Source organism: Peromyscus eremicus, chromosome 10 (assembly GCF_949786415.1).
Source record: "Peromyscus eremicus chromosome 10, PerEre_H2_v1, whole genome shotgun sequence".
NCBI classification, from domain to species: Eukaryota; Metazoa; Chordata; class Mammalia; order Rodentia; family Cricetidae; genus Peromyscus; species Peromyscus eremicus.
The window spans coordinates 77,498,221-77,523,907 of record NC_081426.1 but is presented as its reverse complement, the minus strand read 5'-3'; the positions used below and the strand labels follow the sequence as shown (position 1 = coordinate 77,523,907).

The following is a 25,687-nucleotide window of genomic DNA, read 5'->3' as shown; positions in this document are numbered from 1 at the left end:
GACACCTCTTTTAGGAGATGCAAGTGACATCCTACCATATTCAGAGTCTTCTACTGAAACCCCAATAGCAGTTTATACCAATGACAAAAGATCTACCCACGAGTCAGTTCATTTAACTACAAAAGCATCTTTAACTATGGGAGTACTATTTGGTAACAGGCTCCGATCTCTTTTCTTTTCATTCCTGATGACCGCCAATGAGCTGACTGACGCCTCTGTTACAAACTGTTACAATCTCTGACAGCTTTTCTGCTTGTGATCTCCTTCACTGTACTTGGATCTTTCACCACAAGTAAAAATATGTCAGAATGCCCACTTACCTGTACTCATGGATGGTTTACACCTCAACAAAGCACAGGAAAACATAACAATGAGCATCCAAGTTCTAGAGCCACACTGTAAGACTGAAACTTTCGAAAAGGCCACCTAATAGCTGTATAGCAAACAACAAGCTATTTAATGCTACTGTGTCTCACTTTCCTCCTTTATGAAACAGAGTGATGCCAATCTCAGGAAACTGGAATTATGATCAAATGATACATGTGAAGAGCATTCTGCACATAGTAAAGATTCAACAAATGTCAGCTACTATTATTAATATAAAACTGTGTTAATTTATTATATTTTTATTAAACTCAATAGAAAGAAGCTTGGTGATATATTTAAGACTTCATTTCAGGCCCATTATAGTTAGATCTTGGATCCTGAAGTCTTCATAGATTATGTATTTTCTACTTTTCATTATCATCACAGGCCAGAAAATGGAATATTATCAAGGGACCATTACAATTTCAGATATTCAAGCCATTAGCAATTCAGGACGAAAGAGCTCAAATGAACTGAAGGACTTACAGGAGGTGAATGAAAATTTGGTAAGTCAGATAAATTTGAATTTTGTAGGCCATTTATTTTATTTCTCAAAATCATAATTTTCGAACCACCCACATCAACATCATTTTGTGGCTTTCTAGCCCTCCACCTCAGACCTGTTTATCCGATATTTCATGGGATGTATAGGTAGAGTTGAGGTGAGGGAGTATGCCTGTCTAACAAATGAGGATTCTGACTCAAATATCTCCTTTAAGACAAAGGATTGTATGTGAAGGTATCTAGCCTAATTGTTTTTCTAATTTCTCTGGGTTTCCCTAATAGAAAAAGTCTAACCACTCTGGAACTAGTTTTTGATGACAACATACTTTCTTGTAAGGCCACATTACACAGTTTTTAAAATAGATATAAAAAGATAACGAAAATATCAATCTTACCTGGTAAATGTGTTATTAAAGGCAAGAGGCCCAGATTTACTACATAATATTTATAGTTAGTGCTAACAGTTTTGGTAAAGCTGAAGTCCAGTAGGCCCTCCAGAAGGGAAATGCTTATTTAATTTTTTAAAGTTGTGTTATGAATGTCCATGAATCCTCACTCAAAAACAGCTCAGATTAACTCATCTGAAGAAAACACGAAAGTGAAGTCACTTAAAGGGGAATAAATAATTATATTTGAAATATGTGAAATTAATAAATTCCACATATGTTGAAATGTATATGAAATACGATTGTATTTCATATTTTAGTCAAGACTTTTTTCCTTAAAACGTTTTCTTTCTCCAATCCATTGTCACTTTTTTCATATCACCATGTTTCATATCACCACATTTTCATGTCACCATATTCCTGAATGCAACATGCTCAACTACATCATGGTTGCAGTAATGCTATAGATCACGTTTCTAATGTGTATTCTCCATTAACATTAAGTTATCCTTCATCCTTATGTATCAACATATAATTCGTGTTTATAGATTGATGTATGCTCTCCCATCCTTTTATATTCAGAGTATTTTGGATAATGACATTTGCAATAAACTTTTGAGGAATCTCAGAATGAGAATGAGGCAAGTGTGTGTGTGTGTGTGTGTGTGTGTGTGTGTGTGTGTGTGTCCCAATATTTTCCATTTCCTCTTACATCATTGACTCCATAAAACTTTGTGATGTGTGTGTTACTTGAAAAAATAAATTCTTTGAACAATTAAAAATGTTATTACTTATTACTATTCTTTTTTTTTTTTTGTTTTGTTTTTCGAGACAGGGTTTCTCTGTGTAGCTTTGAGCCTTTCCTGGGACTCACTTGGTAGTCCAGGCTGGCCTCGAACTCACAGAGATCCGCCTGGCTCTGCCTCCCGAGTGCTGGGATTAAAGGCGTGCGCCACCACCGCCCGGCTACTTATTACTATTCTTAAACTTGTCTTAAACTTAACTTAAAACTTGTCTTACTTAGTCTACACTCAATATTGTTGTTATTGTTTAAATACATAACAACCAATAAAATCTACTCTTACTGAATTAAATAGATAGGATTGCAACAGATCTTAAAATAAATGAACAACATATGAATTCTCAGCATCATGCACAGGGCCTGCATGGATCTGCACCAGGTCCTCTGCATCTATATTATGGCTTCCAGCTTAGTGTTTTTATGGGATTTCTGAATGCGAAAATGAGTGAGTCTCTGACTCTTGTCCCTTCTTTTGGTTTCTTTTCCTGCTGTTTATTTTGTCCGATTCTGATGTGTCACTTTTTGCTATATCTCATTTTATTACCTTTTATTTTTAAATATTAAATAAAAAAGCAAAATTTGGAGATATGAATGTAATAGAAACTGAATTTGAGAGTGTATTTTCAAGGGTCAGTTATATGTGAGTTTCTAGGTATGTAAGTACACCAGGGACAGAAATCGAGTTAAATACTGACATATTATTGTCACAGGCATATTTAGAGCCTTTTGTGATTGTCACTATGTATTTATGGGATAGGTACTTAACTAAGCTATGGAGCCCCAGGGCCTGCTACATATTTAATGTCCTTTATTCTTTCCTTTATATGTCACCATTTTGTTTCATGAGTGTTTGTTGTTGTTTGGAATCATTCTTGAAGAAGCACATTTTGTTCCTGTGAGCATACTTTAAACTTGTCTTTTGTGCTATAAATCACTTTCGTTCCATCCTCTTTTTATGCAGATCATTTTGAATGAACTACTTCCCCATGCTGCTGACTGGGTGTTGAATTAATTTCTATTAACTTCCCAGCAATAGTTTGGATCTGCCATATACTACCTTTGCTTTTGCCAGTCATTGTAGGAAACGTCCTAAAACATACGCTCCTTATCCTGTTATCAATATAGAAGAGTATTTCTGGAAGCAGAATTCCTGGCTCATTAGGCATAATTTCACTCACTGGTAAGAACTACTCTTCCGAGTGGCTGAGTCCATGTGCAGTCTCATCTGCAGTACAGATCGATTCATATGTCTGCACATCTTTCCCAACATCCATTGTCTTACTCTGTTCTTGTTTTAATAACAAAAACACCATAGACAGAGTAATTTAAACAACAAGCTTTTTTATTTTAAACAGATTTGGAAGTTCAGGAGTTTGATATCAAGATCCTAGTAGACTTGGCAACTGGTAAAAACCTACTTCTTGGTCATAGAAAATTTTCTTCAAAATATGAAGGGATAATTATTTATTACTTTTCTATGAATAAGAACCAAAACACCTGACAGACATAACTTAAGGGAAGAAATATTTATTTTATCTCAGTCCATAGTTGGTTGGTCCCGTGCATTTGAGCAGAACACCAGAGCTGGGGTAATGTGTGACACAGGTTACGTTTTCACATCACAGTAGACAAGAAGATAGAAAGCACTATAACCACGGCCTGGCTACAGCTTTCAAATAGCCTGCCTGCCCCAGCTAGGCCCCATTTCCTGAGGTTCCACAGCCTCCTCAAACAGCACCACACTAGAGACAAACAATGAGTAGATAGCTGTCATGGCACAGTAGACCAGAAAGGAGAAAAGAGTTTCCATAGAAACTGGGGCTCCACATAGCTTTCAATTGTCTGCCCCTAGAGACTTATTTTGGCTAGTTATACCTCACTTGCTAAAGGGTCCATATCCTTCCAAATAGTGCTATCTACTAGGTAGAACGCTTTTAAAACACAAGTCTGTTTTGAAGACATTTGATATTTAAACTATTACAGGAGTACACAAACATATAGTCCACTTCATATAATTTGCAATTACTTTTTCTTTTCTTGGCATTATTTGCTAACCTAATAGGCATAAAGTAGCAGTCTTACTTATGCATGATTTAATGTGCACTTTTCAAATCACGAATAAATTTGTAACCTCATTTCTTTTGGAGTTTTTCTTTCTACAAATCCTCTGTACGTATTTTTTGCCTATGTTTTTATTTTTGTTGTTTGCTTACATTATATTTATTTTTATAGATATCACATCCTTTTTCTTCTATTTGTATTGTTGGTGAAATGAAAATCTATGCAATCATACAAATTTTCTTAGCCTTGCAACTGTTTTGAAAGTTCTTTGATAGTCCTTTCCTCTTTGTTAATCATAAAAACATCTTACTGTACTTTTCTTCTATTAATTTTATAATTTTATATTTAATATTAAGTCTTTAATTCATCTAGTGAATACTTTCTAGTGTGACATTAGGTAGGGAACCAGTTTTTAGACATTGTCTAATAAACTAGTTTTCAAAAACAACCAACTAAGCAATCTAAGCTTTTGTTAATATATAATATGGGTATTGAGCTTATTGCTTTTGTTGGCACATCAGTCATCTTTCAGAAAAGGAAATATGATCTGTCTTCTCAAATTGCTGCAATCTCTTGGGGGAGATGTGAGTAATACACATGGAGTTGTACAGCAGGACATGATATAATTAAGGATTAAATTGTATGTAAAGGACAATAAGTACAGGAGAGTGTCAAAGGTAAAGGAGATCAAGGAGGATCCCCATGGACAGGAAAAGCTTTGTACTATCTCACTCTTTTTTAAACGATGCAGGTGCTCTCCCCATCCCCTACCAAGTTTGCTTTAGAGGACTTCCTGGAAGAGTTCATACCTCATCCTGAGCCACTCCTCTTAATAGTTGCTAAATCCTAATGAGTAAAACCAGATTCTTCTCTCTCCTATATGGACACTAATTAGATCACCAAGAAAGATGAGTTGCCGATCTTGTTCTGCCTCATAGTTTCGGCTTTACTGATTTGAATGGAAATGGAGATGTAAAAGTAAATGGAGTTCATGCCCCAATATTGCTAAAACTCATCCCAGTTCCAAGAAATGATGTGACAGAGGTAGCCATCCCCTCACATCCTCTAGAGAGGACTGATACCCTGACACCAGCAAAGATGTCCTATAAGTTATTATCATTACCCCCAATGATCCTAAGACAAGCTGAAAATGTTTATAAGTCAAAAAGGCATATAGTACATTTAACTGACTAAAAATCATAGCTTAGCCTAGGCTACCCTAAAGACATCCAGAACATATACACTAGCCTAGAGTTGGACAAAATAATCTCTCACAAAACCTATTTTATAACAAACTGATGGATGGCTCAGGTCATTTAGTGGGCACCCATATGCAAAAATCATAAAACACATCACATTGTACAGTATTGTTGCCCAGCACTGTGACAGTATATCATACCTATATTGCTAACCCAAGAAAAGATTAAAATCCAACATTCAAACTGCAGTTTCTAGTAAATGTCCAGCTTTCACACCACTGTAAAGTCAAAAAAAATCACAACTGGAACCATTGTAGGTATCACAATCAATGATATACTTAACTTCTATCTAAGTCTTATGAGGATAAGTAGAATCATTGACAGGGTGTTTTACCTAGAGAATATTTTCAGAAATATCAAAAACATTTGAAACCATAGGATCATTATACATATGAAAGCTATAAACTTGTCATACCATGATAGTAACAATATATAATATGAAATAAGGCCTTGAGCATCATATACATCTTATTCCACTTAATCCTCAACGACAACTCTTTGAGAGAGATAACTTACAACCTCAGTTTTACAGATGAGAATATGAAGATACAGAAAACCTAATTTGCTCAAGGTCACATGTTTTGATTATCTTGTTAAATGATACAGTGAAGATTTGAAGGTAGACATTATGATTTGAGATTCCACGTCCTTAGTGAACATCTGTCCCCAGGATAGAGGTCATCTGTAAGAATGATGATGTGAGTTTGCTACCTGTATGTCATCCTCCAAATTCCCAGAGCCTCTCGGTTTCTTACACATCATTCTCTGTCAGTTATCCTGTTCACATGAGATTGCAACCAATAGCAACAACTGGAGTTTAGAGTTTTCCTCAGTTTCCCCATACCCAGGTAAATAAGAATCTGCTCCCATGACAAAGAAGTTCTCAATTTTGCCTTATTTATTCTTTTTTGTTTGTTTGGTTGGTTGGTTTTGTTTTGTTTTGGGGTTTTTTTTTTTGAGACAGTGTTTCTCTGTGTAGCCTTGACTGTCCTGGAACTCTCTCTGTAGACTAGGTTGGCCTCGAACTCAGAGATCCTCCTGCCTCTGCCATCCCAGTGCTGGAATTAAAGGCATGCATCACCACTGACTAACTTGCCTTATTTGTTTTTAGGAACACTAGAAACAGGGCTCAGAATTACCCTCAAAATATCCTTGAGATTTTGTATCTAGAGTTATACAGACAAAGGACTTAGAAATAGGTAGTAATTTTTTTAAGTAATTTTAGGAACAACCCCAGTTAGAAGGCAGAATGAAGGATTTGGCTCTGATGTACACCACAGCAGAAGTGCTACTGAGAAAAAGCAGCTGGAACAAGATGATAATGAACTTAAATTCAGTAACGGTGTTAAAGAAACTCTGATGTTTGAAATTATATCAGAGAGAGATTTGAGCTGTGGCTGTATGCCTTGAAAGAAGACAGAATTTGGAAGATCAAAGAAATTTTAAATAAAAGGAAAGAGCAAAGACAGGCATGATGGTTCAACCTAGTCTGAGGCTAGCTGGAGGTACATAGTGAGACTCATAATGATTAATTGATAATTAGCAGAAACCAGAAAACATTTCATTCTCAGAGGTTGAGAATACGGGAATGGAAAGTGGCTGATTGAGCTCTTGCAGAGAATCCTGTCAAGGAAGAAGATAAGTGTTGTATATTTCATGTCTAATATTTATCATTGTAATAGGGGTGCTATTATCCTCTCCATCAGAGAACTAAGCCTCTGAGTTTAAATTCTGCAGCTACTAACTGATGGGGGGGTTATTCAGAAGCCATATAGGAAATGCCAAGTGTGTCCTCTTCCTAGTAAATTGTTCTCCCAGTATGGAGAGACTCAGCTAAAGTGGGAGATAAAACTGTTAAAACCAATTTCAGTTCTTTCATTTATTTTTATATGAAAATATAACTAATTTTCTTAACCAATATATTAGAATTGCTTATTGTATAAAGGTGTTCTCATTGTCATTTCCCAGCTTCAGTCAGTGTCTGGGAGAAAAACAGTAATAGAAGCAATTATAACAAAGAGAGAATGCTGATGGTCATAATGTTACACGTATGTGTAGCATAAGTAACCTACAGTTGGAGGAAACCTGTGCATGAGTGTGCTTTTTGAGGAATGGTTTCTGAGAAGGGCAGCAATATGAGAGATCTCTAAACATGATAAATGTAGAAGTATGGCATGGTCCTTACCCCTCCAGATAATCTATAGTTTATTCAGATTATTAATTCACTACTTTGAAATACAGTAATATGTTGGACATTGGACATGAGAAACAAGACTGAATAAAGTCTCTCTCTCTCTCTCTGTCTCTCTCTGTCTCTCTCTCTCTCTCTCTCTCTCTCTCTCTCTCTCTCTCTCTCCCTCCTAACCAAATTTAGAGATTAAAAAGATAGCAAGCCCAGAGAGGACAGGAACCTTCTACATGGTGACTTTCTCTCTCTTGTTTTGAAATTCCTGATATTAAATTTCTTTAGTATTATTTGAAATAGATGAATATTTGATGCTTCTTTCAAAAGATAATTTTTAGATCCTGATTTTTGAGGCACATTGAAAGTTAGCACTTTATCTTTTACTGTGTTTAATTGTAAGCTTTTAATTTTGACATATTTACTTCGACTCTCCATCTCAGGAATATTAACCAAGTTGGAATAAAGTTACCTAGTATACTAAAGCCAGCAATGTGTGACTAGTCACAGATGTGTGTTTCCTTCAGGCATCCTGCAAGGAGACATTGAAAAAGGATAGTGCAATCAAAGAAACTGACAGCATCATGAAGCAACACTCCCTATTTAGTGATCTCTAGGCCTAGTGACTTAAGGTAATCAGAAAGTCACACTTCCACGTCGTTCCACCCACATATCCAGACCTCAGATGACACTGGATCCAGCTCCTTTCTCCAGTAGATACAACACTGTGTTCAAAGCCAGGAGAAGTAGATCTGACCTCTGTCCAGTGACTCTGGAAATGCAATAGACATTACCTGGTACTCAGGCTGGCTATCCTCCACCCAGCCCTGAAGGAAGGATTTACAGCTGAATTTTTCAATTAAAAAAAAAAAGTGTGGGAGGGTTGGGAAATGGCTCAGTCAGTGAAGTGCTCACTGTTTAAGCCAGGCACGGGAGCTTCTGTATATAACCCGGCAGCGCTAGGGAGGCAGATACAGGTTCCCTGGGTCTCACTGCCCAGGCAGTCCAGCTGAATCAATGAGCTCCAGATTCAAAAAGTAAGGTGAACAATGATTGAGGAAGCCACCTAACCCTGACCTCTGGCCTCCAGATGAGTGCGCGCGCGCGCGCACACACACACACACACACACACACACACACACACTCACTATCCTGAATTTCAGTCAATAAAATAACATTGCAAGTAGATTGCAGTAAAAGCTACCAGGATGGTGCTGTTTATTTTTGATGAACCTCTTTGGCACACTGTACTGACCATGGTGGTGAGGAGCTCTTGGTGAAAACCTACTTGTGTGCTCATCCTTAGGTGAGTGCTGTGAGGGCATTAGGAAGCAGAGAAGCTGGCCAACCTTGGCCTACTCATGATTCTGCGGCTCACTGCAGTGTCAGCTAGAGTAAGTCACTTCCTCATCTGAATAATGTGGATAATAATAGTACTCACCTCCAACTGCTGATGAGAGAAGTCCGTGTGCTCCAATGCAAGGGAGTTTGAACTTAGTGCCCAGTTAGCAGACAATGGTGACTATGACTCCTACGTTTACCACATGTAGCCTCATGGTGGAGCAACTTGTCTCAAGGAAACAGACTGCTGGGAAAGTCATGAGAAGAAAAAAACATCCCTTCAAATAGTTCACATGCAATTTTCTTTTTTGTATAGAAGTATTGATCTCAGCCTGATGTAAGGGATACATTTAAGCCTATCGTAGAACTTTCCTGGTAAATGCAAGGCTTTCTGATAGAAAATGTCTCCCTTTTATTTGTTCATTCTATGAACATGCAATGTAACTCTCACTGCAAAGTGCTGGGCTAGATATCACAGACTGTGAAAACAAAATCACCACGTCTGCTTATAATCCTTTACAGTTTGATAAAAGAAATAATATAATTATTTAAATAAATATAAAATATGTAGAAGGTGTAAATTGGATTAAAAAAAAAAAAAAAAAAAGCCCAGACAGTAATAAGTGAGATTAGCCTGAAGATGAAGGATCAACTAAACGGACTACTAGGAAGTAGGACTCAATAGTTCAAAGATCAAGTACTCAGGATAATAGAGGCCAGGGCTACACAGTACTAGTGTATAGAGGGCTGAACTGGCAGGCTGGCATCAGACTGGGAGGCCCCTGAATGCCTGCTGCTGTGAACAAAGCTTCAAATTGCACTCGATTCCCTGCTTTTACTGACTTTTTCCCTATAGCAACAGTAACTTCTAGTAAGCTTTACTGAAACTAAAGGTATTTAAAAAAAAAACTCTGACTTGCCTCTACCAGATGCGCCTCCCCATGGGAGGCCTTGCTTTCTTGTAGGGGGAAGTGGGGGATGGGTTGGGAGGAGAGGCTGGGGGGGGGGCGGGAGGAAGGAAGAGGGGGATCTCTGATTGATGTGTAAAATGAATGAAAAAAATTTCTTAATAAAAAAAAAAGAAACAAACACCTAAACAACAACAACAAAAAAGATTTTTGGAGAGATGGCTGAGAGGTTAAGAACATTTAACCGCTTCCAGAGGATGTGGGTTCATTTCTCAGAACCCACATCTGATGGCTCACAACTGAGATTCCACCTATGGGATATCTGATGCCCTCTTCTGGCTTCTGCAGGCATTTCACTCATACAGTGTGTATATGTATGCTCAGGCACATGGACAAAGCTGTACAACTAAAATGAACAAATAGTTTTTTAAAAACATATATCCCATCATGCTTTCTATGGTACCATTATTATAATTAAGATAAAAATAAGATCTATTTTTTTTCATGGCATGCTTTGGTTCCTTTAGTTCTTAGGAGGGGGTCAACTAAGGTTAATTGGAAATATGAGCTTGTTTTAAATCTTCAGGGGAAGAGCTATCTGAATTTTGCAACCTCAACCTAGAGACACTCTCATGTGAAAACATAGATTACTGTAAAAAGAGAGGCCAATTAGTAAGGATCTAACAGAAAAAGGCCTTGACATGTGCAAACAGCTACTTCAGGAATGATGAGGAATGAGCTCAATGGCTGGGCGTATCTGTTTGAGTTGTCAGCCTCTCCCTAGCTTTTTCATTAAACACCCAACTAACCTTCAACTGCCCTCTTAGAATTTAATCTCAGTGCAATTTGCAGCATTCCAAAGTCACCAAGCAAAAACTAAGCACTGCACTAAAAGGGGTCTTTTGTCAATACCAGGACACCCAACGCCTACTTACAAAGCTCCAAATGCCCTTAAGTGACAGGTAGGATTTTTAAGTCATTGACTCTAATAGATTGTGTCAATGACAACAAATTTTTAGCAGACTCATACATATCTACATTGGAGGAAGAAGAAAGTATCCTAGAACTTGGGGTATTAGTACCAACAGAGTGTGTATGACAGAAGAAGCCCTAATATCCCATGCAAATGTAACTTTGGGACATCTACAAGGCTTGGTTCTACTAAACCCATTTCAGCAATTCAGTTAACGTTTATGTTTTGTTGGAACCCCCAGCCCACTCCCCAGCATGTAATTCATTACACGGGCTCTCTTTTTATCAGTTCATGTATCTCCTTCCTCAACGTGTTGTCCATAGAAATGTCACATAAAGATCCTTGGGTCTTGGCCCACATCTAATTAGTGGGGCTGTCTGGAGACAAGGTTACAAACCAAAGTTCTTTAGTGTCCAATCATCATGTACTTTTCTTCCTGTTAAAGTTTATTAATTTTCTCCTCCTTCATTTGGGTTTGCCTGTTTGGGAGGGATGAAGACTTCCCTCCCATGTGTTGAGCAAAAGTAAAGACTGAATGGCAGAAATTATTGCAACAATGCAACTTTGGGGAGGGGGGATCTTGCCAAATAGTTTCTTTCTGGCAATGTAAAACTCAAACTACCAAATTTAAGCTTCTCTTACTTAAGTACAGATGAGGACATATTTTGGGTGCTGTTCTGGCTAGCTAGCTTTTATGTCACTTTGACACAAGTTAGAGTCATCTGAGAAAATGTTTCCAAAAGACTGTGCTGTAGGCAAGCCTGTAGAGCGTTTTCTTATTTAGTGATTGATGTGGGAGGGTCCAGCCCATTGCGGGTGGTGCCATCGCTGCTGGTGGATTCTCTAAGAAAGCAGGCCGAGTAAACGATAAAGAGCAAGCCAGCAAGCAGCACTCCTCCGTGGCCTCTGCACCTGCCCTGACTCCAGGTTGCTGCCCTGTTTGAGTGCCTGTCCTGACTTCCCTCAGTGATCAATTGTTACCTGGAAATGGAAGGGAAATAAACACTCCCCATTTTACCTTGCTTTTTGTCATGGTGTTTCATCACAGCATTGGACACTTAGCTATGATAGATGCTAATGATTTATTCTTTGAATACTGCCTTTGATCTGGTGTTTAAATTTACTACAAGTATTATACTGCATTGCATCCCTATCAATCAACTATGTATTTTCAGACTGATTACTATGTGCTTTAGGAAAGAAACCGAAGTGTAGGACACGGCATATTTAAGAAGAAAGCTCTACAACTGAGTAAAAATCGACCATGGCCCCTACACATGGAAGCATTAAGTCTCAGGCTTAAGTTTCAGCAAGTCCTCCTCTGCACGGAACCATGGAACTTAACAATGCCTCAGAGTCAGTTTTCTCTTCTAGGGAGACAGGAATCAAATTATTCTTATTTCATGGTGAGGGTTACAGTAAGTAATGAAAATCCTGGCTCCTAATGAAGTATCTATGAATTACTAATAGTGGTAAAGAAGCCATAATTCCATCCACCATTTCTGAACCATCTTCCCTTCAATTTTATGCCTTGTTCTTTTAAAAATAAGAGCTGTATCTCCTGCTCTTGACTTTAGGATTTAGGATCTTGCTTTTCTTCAGTTGCTACATTTGGTTCCTCTGCAGCTGGAGCTAAAGTGGGGACATTCAGATGACACTGTCACCACCAAGTGGTTGTTAGAGAGTTCTGGAAGTCAAGCCCATCTGTGATAGACCACAGCATCATGATGTAGCAGGCTTGGAACTGCATATGTATCTGTCAAAAAATGCTACTCTTCTTCTTCCTTAGTAGTATAAAATGAGGACCACCACTTCTCCTTAATGTTTCAATATTATCTTACTATCTTCCTTTCTGGTTAGCCTTAGAGTCCACAGTGAATTTAAAAATCTGTTTCTCCATAATCCCCAAAACTTCCTACACTTCACAACCAAAAATCTACAGAGCAAGTAACTACCTACTAAATACACCATAAATGAATGGCAATATGCTTTTATATTCTTATTATGTGCTTCTGTGTGAAAAAGTCTGTATGATATTTCTCTTAAACATGAATTATTTTACTTGTGAATCTTTTACAGAATTAATCTGAAATGTACAACCCCTAGATTTAGTACAAACTGAGAAGTTATTTTGTTTTTAATTTCTGAAATTCTGTATAAATAAAAACTCTCACTATAGTTTGAAGGGATAGAAGGGGTGGTAGCAGGATGGGATCATTCAGCATGCCTGTATGTATATTTCAGGATCTCCACTCCCCCCCCCATTTAAATGTAAAAGCTGTACGTTTTAGGGACATTCTGAATTTCTTCCCCCCCCCGCTTCCCTAAAGCATTTTGCAGTGAGATTCTTTTATGTATAACAAATAATTGGTAATAATACAAAAATATGTAATGTTACTTTAAAAGCTACAGTACGGTGCTGGTACAAAGCACTGAGAGACTTTGACAAAAGGCCTTCTCTTTAAGTGTCATTCACATTCACCTTGTGAGTAAGAGTTATGTCCATTTACATAATTTTTTAGAGGAATAAATTATTGAATTACTGAAAAAAATCACTAACTTAAATAATCATATTGCTATTGTGAAAATTCTATTTCTTTAACATTTAATCTGGGATATAGTCTCATTATAAACTATCCTACTAACGTATTGTTTTTCTTTTTTGCAATGCCAGGTAGATGAAATATTTATAGATTCAGCCTTGAACAAGCACCACGTCAAAAACCACATAGCCAGACTAACGTATGTATATTTGGGCAAGGGTGTAGTTGCTAGCCCCGAGGGAGAAAGGGCAAAGGGCACAGGGTCCGCCACATTAATTTGTGTCTCTAGACCCTTTGCTGGGGCTCTTCAAAAACATTGTCGCTACAGTAGTCTCAAGGTACAGGGCTAAACCCATTTTGAAAACTGAGACACTGAGGTGTGGGGAGAAGGAGGGTGATGTACTGAATGTTCCCCAAGAGATGGTTACAGCTGATAGCACTGGCCCTCAAACCCTACCCACTGACTGTGAGACCTGGAATCCACCTTAATCCACAGCCGTAGGTAAACCCAGGCCATGTCTTTGCATGCACCAAGTCCTGTACTTCTGGCGCTTCAAAAACATCAAGAAGGCAACGTTTACTACAAAGTAGGATGAGAGGTTTTACCTGTAACAAAGGCCTAGTGACAGGCGACATGCCCGAACCGAAAGATGATCGTGTTGTAATAGATGCTCCCTTTTGTTTGGGTAGGGACGGAGACTCATATCAGTTGCTGAAATTACTCAGTGGTTTAAACTTTGTTATTTTAAAAATCACACAGCAGGACAGGTGCAAAGCCAGGAGTTTGTGTGACTCATCTCAAAGAGAAAAAAGAAGATACTCAAACAAAACTGTAATTATGAAACCCACTACTTTGTGCAGTAAACGTATACTGAAAGAGCTTGATAAAAGCAACTAAAATATTTAGCTGAATTTATTCGAAGGGATGAATGCTAACCAGTTTTCTTACGAATAGGCCAACACATGACTGGCCACATTTTGAAGATCTTTACTTCTGATAACTCATGACTTCCACAAGGAGTTTTTAAAGATTTAGTTTTATTTTCTCTGTCTGTACATATGTTTATCACTCCTGTCCTGTGCTCTTGGAGACCAGGAGAGAAAAACGGGTGGTGGCGGTGAGCCGCCATGTGGGTGCTGGAAACTGAACTCAGGTCTTCTGCAACTGAACTTAAGAAGCAAATCCTCTTAACCCCTGGGTCATCTCTCCATCCCCTACATGAGGTTATCATGACATGCTTGGGTAATTTAGGAGACAAAAAGCATATAAGTGCTGGAATGTTCTACGTTTTATACCCTCTGTCTTCACTTCTAATTTTTGCAGCATTTTAGTAACATCACCATAGTTTGAGAAGCTCCTTTGGGTTTGTTGCCAGTGTTGAATGTGTTATTTTTGTGGAAATCTACTCAGTAAACTGTTTCATTTCCTCTTATTTAAAACAGAAAAAAATATTTGGGTCCTCATTTGACAATAATATCATAAAATTCTCATTACTTATACTTTTCTATACTAGAGCAAAGGTCGAATGTGAAACATACTGTGTCTCAGACTTTATACAGTTTTCTCATTTTCTTGTTAGCCAAAAGATTCAAGTAGACTAGATTCATATTTTTGTTTGTTTGTTTGTTTTCTTGGTTTTTTTTTAGAGCTTGTGGCTTTGTGGTATAAAAATAGGGGAAATGGAAGATCAGTAGGCATCATTTCCAACTCTTTAAGACACCTTTAATAAACCATACAGGTATATTTTGCCATATGTAAATACAAAGATGAGACAGTATTGAAAGAAATTTCTAGCTTTGTGTTTGAACATTTAAGTCAAATTAATTGCACATAAAATTATACACACTGAGAGTTTCAAACAAAACTTCAATTCTTACTCTCCTTCCCCGCTCCAAAAAAGAACATCTTTAATTGTTTGTTATCCCCATCGTAAGTGCATACGAAAATTCATTTGCACAATTGTTGGGACTTAACTCTGTTTCTATGAAACAGTTCAAGGAAGTGGGTGTGATCAACTGGAAGAGATCCAGAGATCACATGCCACTGTCTTCAAATGTTTTATGTGGAAGGGGAAATGGATGTTTTAAATATCGAAACTGGGTGGCTTTAAGCTTTGTATAATGCAAAAACTGAAGGAGACACTGGAGTTCTATATAAATAACTCTTAAAATAGAGCTGAACAAGGAACACTCTCTTTAGTAAAGCTAATTTTCCACAACTTAATGACTACCCCGAGGTTGGTGAGCCACTTCTCACTGATGCTGTAGAGGTGATTCAGATATCAGATATGTGATTCATTCTCCAAGAGTATATGAGGTTTATTCCAGCCCTCAAAGGTTTTCATGTTTTTATTTTATTTTTAAAAAGCTGTTATGAATACAGTGCATTTTGATCACATCAATTTATCCTTCCCACCCTACAATTCCTCCTGTGTGCCCCCGACATTTCCCTTCCAAGTTCAAGTCTTCTTTTTCTATTGTTATTACACGTGTGTATGTGGATATAACACACACACACACACACACACACACACACACACACACACACACACATTCAATTATCATTCCCCATATGCACGTAAAAATAGGGTTGACCCTCAGCATGGCACATAGGCAACCCATAAAGAAACTCATCCCTGAAAAAAAAAAATCTAACTCTTCCTCCCTTAGCAGCTGTTGCCTGCCTGTAGCTCCTCAACTGTAACTCAGTCTTATGAGCCCTTCCCCCACCGATACTGGAATTATGACTGGTACAGTCTTGTACAGGACTTACGCAGTCAGCCATTCCTGATGAGAGAGAGTATACACCTGCCATGACCAGAAGACAGTGTTTTATAGCTGACCCCCTGGGCCCTGGATCTTACGATCTTCCATCACCCCTTCCATGATACTCCCTGAGCTTTGGGGATTAGGGTTGTTTCCCATTTGGGAACAGGCACCTCAGATTTGGCCACTTATTCTCTACATTTTGACCAACTGTAGTTCTGAGGGATAAGAACTACACTGAGCACAAAAGCCTGAGAATACTAAAACCTTTTATTTTTCTGATGACTTTTTGATGTTTTGTGCCTGAGTCTTACCTCAGTACAGTAACTTGTCTTCAAGTTAATGGGAGCGGTGAGCAATCAAAACAAAATGTAAAAAAACAAAAACAAAACAAAACAAAACAAAAACTAGAAGAGAGAACATGAGAAACACATTTAAGTCACAAAGTTGCATGTAAAGGAGTGGGAATGTGAGCGGATTACCTGGCCCTTGACATTCTCAGCAACTGAAGCATAGGTCAGGAAGTCGAAGGAAAGACAGTAAGATGATGATACCAGGTGGACCCTTTGAATGTAAACCTTACTCTTGTGTTTCCTAGTCCAGAAGAAGATGATGCCAAAGCAGATATTGTTATGGTGCTCCAGTCCCCCTCTACTGGGCAAAGGACCATGGGAGAAAAGAACCACAGCATCTTAAACCATAAGATAAGGAACCCGAGAGCCTTGCCAGCTAGTGTCTCATTAGTTCAAGTAAATGGTAAGTAGGTTGATTCCCACATGATACAAATGCTTTATATAGCCATAAACTCTCTTGTCATTCCCATTCCAAACAATACTAAGAAATCATATGGGAAAAATTCAACCTGAAGGTGAGACCTTTCAAATTTTTATTATTCTCTGATGGAAGCATGTCTAATGTTAGTCATCAAGTAGTTTTCCTGGAAGTAATTGATTGGTGCTTGTCTCTCGGTAAAGACGTCTTTACCACAAACAGGGTTAATCCAAGGCAGGAACTGCCTCCATGATTAAGCAAGTTAAAAGGTTAAGCAATAAGTGATTTCTGTTTGGGACCTTCTAAAAACACAAACTCATCTGTATCCTTTAAAAAATATAGTTAGTTTCTGTATTTGATGATACTGTGAAGTTTTTATTATTTGTCTTCCTATGAGCACTTAGAAAAAGGTAAACTGCTTTTAGAGTCACTGGAACCACTTGATAAATAATACCTTAAAAATCATCAGGAATAAGAAGTCACTGTAACCATGTATATATTGCTCTATTTTTCTCTTTTCTCTTCACTGTTAACTCATTACACCATCCTCACCTCTCTGAATTGAAGAGTCTTTCCTTTTCAAGGTCCAACTCTACACCTTATATGCAATATCTAATTTAATTTGTATGTACTAGTAAAGTAGGGGAAATTCTACTACATTGGTGTAAAAAAATTTAAGCAACATAATAATTAAAAGGAGCCAAGAGTTAAATCTAGATGCCTAATTTATTTTGGGGCATTACAAAAAAGGGGTTCTATGCTTAAACAAAAGTTGAAACTCTATGATCTTTGTCTCCTGGAAATTAATCCTTGTATTAGCATATTTGAGACTCTGAGGAGGCCAGGAGGCCAGGAATATGCTTACCCTTGCACACTATGTGCCAACACAATATCTACTTCCAGCAGACAGGTACAGATTTATCCCATAAACTCCATTGGAACCTGATTTAAGAGAGTAAGAACAAACGATTGGTGTTAAAAACAAAACAGGGTGCCCTGCCCTTGCAAGGGTCAAGCTGACTCTTTAAGAGGAAACTTCATTAGGAAATGAGAACCCAAAACAGTGGATCAACAGATGCTTGCTCATATGACATGAAGTCAGTTACTAAGACAGTAGAGCTACAGGCCCCTCCCAGCTGGGAGGAAAGAACCTGCCAAATGTGCGATCCATTTTCCTTAGGTGCTGCAGTTGTGAAACAATGGCTGTTCTGGGAAGCTACATGACAGGCAATACGCAATTCCAATAGTTAGTTATTATTTCAGGAACTCAAAAGCCTGCCTGCACCATCAGAAACAAGAGATGGAGCATAGAGTAGTCCCTGGCCACCAGGTCTTTCTGTTTCATGTGGGCTCAGCTTGTGCTTCACGTACTTTATTAAGAGGATGTTCTTGTGGAGAACAATATTTGAGGGTCACCTAATTCTTTTTTTTTATTTTTTAATTTTTATTTTGCAATACAATTCAGTTCTACATATCAGCCACGGATTCCCTTGTTCTCCCCCCTCCAGCCCCCCTCACCTTCCTCCCAGCCCACCCCCCATTCCCACCTCCTCCAGGGCAAAGCCTCCCCCGCGGACTGAGATCAACCTGGTAGACTCAGTCCAGGCAGGTCCAGTCCCCTCCTCCCAGGCCGAGCCAAGCGACCCTGCATAGGCCCCAGGTTTCAAACAGCCGACTCATGCAATGAGCACAGGACCCGGTCCCACTGCCTGGATGCCTCCCAAACAGATCAAGCCAATCAACTGTCTCACCCATTCAGAGGGCCTGATCCAGTTGGGGGTCACCTAATTCTAAAGTCTCTTTGTTACTGCAGTGCACAAGTAATTACCCGTACCTGCGTGTGCATTTTTTTAAACCAGTAAAAGTGAAATGATAATGCTTCTTCTTCTTCTTGACAACACAAAACTATGAGAAAATATATAGGGAAATCGGAAACATAATATGGCACCTGGAAACTATTGCTTCAGACACGGTTGAAAATGACTGTCAGGAGAAAGAGCTAGAACTGTAAAGGTTTGAAAATTTCCAAATGAACAGTGCTTATGAGCAGCTAGGAAAGGTCCATAGAGACAGCAGAGCTCAGATGCATGGTCCTTAGGGCAGGTGTGTGTGTGTGTGTGTGTGTGTGTGTGTGTGTGTGTTTATTTGTGTCACATGCGTGCCTATGTGTGAGCATGAGAAAGCTGGAGTTCAACGTCACTGTTTTTTTTGTCTTTTTCCACCTTGCTTTTGGAGACAAGATCTCTTACTAAATTTGGAGTACAGTGATTTGCCGAGATTGACTTGGCAGTGAGTTGCAGGGATCCTCCTGTGTACACCTCCCCAGGACTAAGATTACAGGAACCCACTACTACCACATCCAGGTTTTTACCTGACTGCTAGCGCTCTGAACCGGAACTTGGGTTTTCAAGTGTGAGTGACTTCCTGATTCCTGATTCTTCTCCTCACTCGCTGTGAAGGCATTTTTTTTTTTTTAATATAGGTAAAAAACAAGCTGATTACTGATAGGAAATAAAAGGTCAGTTTTCTCTAAGAGTGTTGCTTCTGGCAAATTGGTCTCATTCTTGTAGAAGGCCACACATCCATGAATCTATGGGCGACAAAAATGGATATGAGACAGGTGAAGAAAGGGAATGCAAGGCTACAAGGTCGGGTGGGTAGGGAAAGGGTCATGGATAAGGGAAAGAGGTGGGGAGGGGTCAATATGATCAAAGCACATTGTACAAAATTCTCAAAAAAAATATTTTCCCAGAAAACACTTCATTTGGGAGCTATCAAAAAATGAGAAAGTGACAGTCTTAGTTAAATCTAGAAATAATATTTTAGCTCAAGATTCTTCCATATTTTATCAAGAGTCTGTGTTTTATTTTGATAAAGAACTGTGCCATTTGGGTCCTTCAGTAGGTACAATGTTGTGGAATCAAAGCTGAAATCAGCTTCTTCCTATTCCTAAGGCTATCCCTGTTGTAAACCAGTTCTCTGCCTCTGTCAGGGGAAGTGTGCCCCACTTCCCATCACAGTGGTTGTCGTCTGCAAAACACCAGTACTACTAGATTTTTCTTACCTCCAAAATGTGTTGGGGATGGTCACTTTGAATTAAGTAAAAATATTTTATGCCTATACTTGGAATGAAAAAATTTTTTTTTTTTTTTGGTTTTTCGAGACAGGGTTTCTCTGTGTAGTTTTGCGCCTTTCCTGGAACTCGCTTTGGAGACCAGGCTGGCCTCGAACTCACAGAGATCCACCTGGCTCTGCCTCCCGAGTGCTGGGATTAAAGGCGTGCGCCACCACCGCCTGGCGAAAAATATTTTATAAAAATTGGAATTTTTCAAGTAGAAATTGACAGACAACCTCTGACTGTAACAGTCTCCTTAAAAATACATATTCTTAGAATTCCAATTACAGTGGCAGGTATGGAAGTGCATACTTATGATCCCAACATTCAAGAGGCCGAGGCAGGAGAATTGCTATAACTTTAAAACCAGACCAGTCTATATAGTGAGTTTTAGGCAAGTCAGGGTCATGGGACAACATTCTTTCAAAATCAAAATCAAAGCCAGAGGAGAAAAATACTATTTCCAACTATGATACTTTAGTGCTCACCCTGGAGTCTTTCTGGAGATGGATAATTTGCATTTTCCTGATACTGCATTGATGAAGGTCTAACAGAAGAATTCTACTGTGTGACTGTGAGCCTAGGTACCTTGCTTCCTACTCAAAAACACCAACAGCTCAATGATAAGTTGTTAGAGTAAGGAAAAAAAATTATTCAAAAATTTAACCAAACCAAGAAAACAGAGGCTCTGTCATAGTCACTTGTTACATTACTTTGTCCATGACAAAACACAGCAGCAGACAGGCAGGCACGACACTGAAGCAGTAGCTGAGAGATCACAACCATGAGGCAGGGAGAGAGATAACTGGGAATGGTACATGCCTTTTGGAAGCTCAAAGCCTGCCCCCAATGACACACCTCTTCTACAAAAGCCACACCTCCCCATCCTTCCCAGACAGTTCCATTAACTGGGGACCTGGCACGCAAATACACAAGCCTATGGAGTGCCATTCTTATTCAAACTACCACAGGCCTTCTTAAAACAGCATCATCTTATTTATTTATTTATTTTTTTTGTAGGTGCAAGCACCCAATTTATCTAGGGAATTGTACAGAAGGTGTGCCGCAGAGGGTTTACAAACTCAGGATAATCTGCTCTTCTGGTGCGCTGACTGCCTGTACACTGCATCACAGGCTAGTCCGTGTTCTGTAAACTTAAAGACAAATTACTGAGGAGGATTTTTGGAATTACTGTCGGTTTTGTGCCTTTTCTAGAGAATAACTGCTTCTCCAGTTATCATCAGTACGCGAAGAGCCTCTTTTCACTGGAGAAAAGGGTAGACAGCACATGGCCACCTTTCCCCAGAATTCCAAGGGAGATAAAGACAAGCAACTTTCTTCCAGAGGACGGAGGAGGAAGCATTACGCAGTGAAGTCTTTAATCCTTGAGTGACAGCAGTCAGATAAGTCCTGTTACGGTAGCAGAGCTAGGGAGGATCAGCTGAAAGAAAGAGGAACATGAAGGTTCACTTAGGCCTTCCATCCGTGACACCGTTTCAACGTATCGCTACGGGCGAATTAAATTCCTTCTTCTTTATGTTTGGTTTGGGTTTCAGCTGAACAAGAAACTTATAAACGACATGAGATAGAAAACTGAGTTGCTTCTGTAGCCTAAGCACTTAAGCAACTGCGTCTTCACTGCGTCTGGCGGATGGCTTCAAGGATGATTCTCAACTCGTTCTTTCTTAGGCTCCTGCTTCCCAGAGGTCGTTGTCACCAGCGACTCCGCTGGGACTTATAAGGAGTTGGCAGAATGACACATTCTTATTCTCCTCAAAGGGAAACAGGATGCAGAGACTAATTCTGAGACACATGGCCCTGTAATTTATTACTCTCTTGTTTAGTGAGCCACTCGAACTAAAAAAAAAAAAAAAAAAAATCAGTTTAATGCAACTTTCCACCATCATATTTCCCACCTGCCTGAACTACAGTGTATAAGCAAAAATTGTACGTATTTATTATATACAACATGCTATTTCATATAGGCATAAGAATTTGTTTCCTTTTTCAGATTTCTAGCTGTTGGATATTGGCACAATTTAACCTTAAAGTTGAACTTTCACAATATTCAGCTTATATTATATAATGGTGCACTATAGTCCTATTTTTCATTTTTACTTGTCTTTTGAGAAAGGGTCCATCTAGGGATTTTCCTGTCTTTGCCTCCAGAGTGTTGGGATTACAGGCATGCACTACTGTGTCCAGCTTATATTTTTTTTAAGACACAGTATTTAATTAGTTAGGAACATGTCTGAGAAGTACTTTAAACACAATTTATTTTAGAGATTTTCAAAGTCTTTTCATCCTAAACTCTTTGAGAAAAAACGGGCTTATCTGAAATCTTAAGTAAACAAAAGAAACAAAAGTAGACATGTTTTGGTTGAGACAGAGTGTTATGCCTAGGGGGCCTATCTACTTATTGCCTCTTCTCATCCTAAAGTGAAATCCAAGATGATTTACCCGAGACTCTTTGAAAACCACAATTCTGCATTAGTGGAAACTATTTGTGGAATTTATTCATCCACTATTTTTGTCTGACACAATGAGTAAGAAATTATCCAACTAATTAAATACCTTTTATATCAAATGTATATGAGCGAGCCAGTGTCCTGTGTGATCAGCTATCTAGAATCCATCCATGGTCAGTGGCCACTGGCAGCTCCTGATTATTGCGATGAATCTGGAGAACATCAAGTAATCACTCTTCGTCTATTTGGCTTTGAACGATGTGTTCATCATCAGGGAAAATAACTTTCCAAATGTGTAAGTCTAGTTAGATTATATAAACAAGTTCAATTTCCACATCAGCAACCATATCTTCAAATATTAGCTCATAATTTCTCATCTACATTCACATTTTCATCTGAAAGAATAACAGTTGGGCAATAGAGGGATATGTATTTTTCTAATTCTAAGACTAAGAAAGTTTTTTAAAAAGCATATTTCTGGTTTTTAAATGAGTGGGCTTACTTTTCTATTTTTTTTAAAAAAGTTTGAGACCTTCTTCCTGTTGAAATTAAAATGATATAAGGATATACAAGGGGAAGAAATGAATTCATTATCTGAGACTGACTACTGAAAATATACTAGCATTATCTTCATACCTGGCAGTGGCTTTATCAATTCATTTCAACTCAGTGTGGCATGAATTTTGAAAGATTTTATAGATGTGGTGAAGGATTTGAGCAGCGATCCATGCTTTTGCTTCTGTGTGTCGCAATCACCTGCACTGTTTTTACTTATTTATTCATTTACCTCTTTTCATTATTTTACAGTTTTATTAGTTACCATTATTCATTTACCTTTTAACATCTATTAATACAATGTCAAAAATTGTGCCAAGAGCTAGTCATACCACTGTGACTGAGACATGATCTTCTTCAAAACATAATTCCAAAGTAAAAGAAATTAACTGAAAATTATTAATATAGTGGGACAAACGGTTTAAGAAAATATACAATTCTTTAAGAGTCTATCAGAGTTAGCTCACCTGGTCTTGTTGCATCAAGAAATAATCCCTGAAATGATAGAGAAGAGAGGCCATGAATCACAAGAAGACCAGGAACGTGAAGGCATCATTTCCTACAAATGAAAAATGTCTTCTTGGCTATAATATAGACTTGGGACCTGAGTGTGTGGGAAAAAGATGTGATTAATAGTCATCAGTGGCCAGAATCACTGGCAAGATGTTTACTCTATTTGGAGGGCAACCACGGGTTCACACATTTCTGGAAGGCCATTCGATGTCCAGCGAAGAAAACAGATTGTACAAGGGCAAGACTGGAACAAGGAAAAGATGTGGGAGCTGCTCTAGACCTTCAGATGAGGAAAATGGCTGTTCCAATGAGAGTAATGGTAGCATGCTAGAGATTTCCAAAACAGCCATGTTTGGAGGATAATCAACATAAGTAAATGAGTTTTCTTTTCTTATAATTATTTGTTGGAACAAGACTCAACCTACTACATTTTCTTTGTCTTCACAGCAACCCCACGTACCAAAGCAGCCTCTGATGCCATGGGGTGCGTGTTTATTCTTGTCAATGGTGGATGTGATGTTTATATGGAAACATGGAAACCTCCATCCTAAAGAATGAATGACTAGTTGTGATGCATTAATCCTTGCACACCTTAGTATGTAGTCACTCTAGAAAGGTAGACATCAAACGTGTCTCTACCAAACAGGCCACTGTTTATCTGGCTAAAGGGAGTTGTCCTTCTGATGAGGACTCCATGGTAACAACACAACACTGTTGGATTACCTACAACTGCAAAAACAATAACCTTGGTGGGGGCTCCTAGAATAACTAGATAACTGGCGATTGTGAGTCCATGGGGCTGATGCTGTCAACCTTTTATAGTTTAGTAAACAATATATATTCACATATACAATGGTTGGACTAAGCAGTGTGTCAGTACAAAAGGAAAAAAACCAAAAAAATGAATATTGGTCAGGTTTAAAAAGTGACAAATCAGATGTCTGCGTTGCAGTATTCTATAGGATCCTCTGCGTCAAAAACCAGGCAGACATTTCTTGTAAATGGTTTCTTCTTTTTCAGATTGTGGCAAACGAGCTATCCCATTAATTGCCAACAGAATAGTATCTGGAAACCCTGCAGCTAGGGGTGCCTGGCCTTGGCAAGTTTCTCTTCAGCGCAGCAACATCCATCAGTGTGGGGGCACCTTAATTGGTAACATGTGGGTCGTCACTGCAGCACACTGTTTTAGAACGTAAGTCCCCATTTTGCTGAAAACCGTGAGTATTTCCATATGCTGAGTACTAGTTGAGGTCTCAAATATGAAGCAAAAAAAGAAAAATCTTTCTGATCCTTTTCTACAATAATGTTCTACTTACATAAGTTTGCATACTTAAAAGTTTGGTTGGAATAAAGAAGTGCTGAACAATATTCCAGTATTCATTAATTAAGTCTTTAAAGTTTTAACTGAAGAAATTACAAGAAAGCAGAAGTCACTGTAACATAACACACGTACTAATAAATCCAGCTCTTTGTTAAATAATACTCCTCATTTAACATTAGCGCCTGTTTCCATCAAGCCCTTGGTCAGTCTCATGGTGGTGTTGATAAACTGAAGCTAAAATCTTCAAGGAGGCAGGAAGTGGATAACTGTTGCTGAGAACTTCTCAGGTCAAATTTATAGCGCTGTCATCGAATCAATCACCAAAGTTTGACTCTGATTCACATTACATCTTTAAAAATCAGGATATATAACATGTGAGACCTAAGCTGGTCAGATCTTACCTGGGAGAGTAAATTCTGAACTTGGTGACACAGTTAAAATGAACTTGACAAGATGGAATATTCTTAGAGAGTCTCAGATGGCATGGGACAGGCAGTAAACTGTTTGCCTCGCCACTCGACAGGCAGGCCACCAAGCAGCAGCACCCACATCACTAGGGAATTTGTCAAAAAATGAAAATGGTTCAGCTCTATCCAAGAGCTTCAGATTCAGGTGCTGAGTCTGAATGAAAGCCCCTAATCATTTGTGTGCACATTCATATTTGAGAAACGTTGGCCTACATGATAAAATCTTATACTAAGAAATCTCTAATGCAGATAATAGGGCTGTATTAACTGATCTGAAGTCCTGTCATGTCTTTGGGAAAGACGTAGGGAGTCAAGAAAGAACTTGTCAGCAGGCAAAGCTGCTGGAAGAAGAAGAAGGGGATGCCAAGATGAACAAAGGGATTCTA

At 38.5% G+C, this 25,687-nt stretch overlaps 1 protein-coding gene across 1 annotated transcript in view; it reads left to right on the top strand.

The window, feature by feature from the left end:
* LOC131920421 (transmembrane protease serine 11A-like) overlaps positions 1 to 25,687 on the top strand; it is a 45,665-nt gene that overhangs the window by 8,661 nt on the left and 11,317 nt on the right. The window contains exons 3-7 of the mRNA XM_059274754.1: positions 754 to 872; positions 13,457 to 13,524; positions 16,690 to 16,847; positions 22,702 to 22,740; positions 24,534 to 24,705. Coding sequence (XP_059130737.1) covers positions 754 to 872; positions 13,457 to 13,524; positions 16,690 to 16,847; positions 22,702 to 22,740; positions 24,534 to 24,705 — 556 coding nt within the window. The remainder of the gene's footprint in view (positions 1 to 753; positions 873 to 13,456; positions 13,525 to 16,689; positions 16,848 to 22,701; positions 22,741 to 24,533; positions 24,706 to 25,687) is intronic.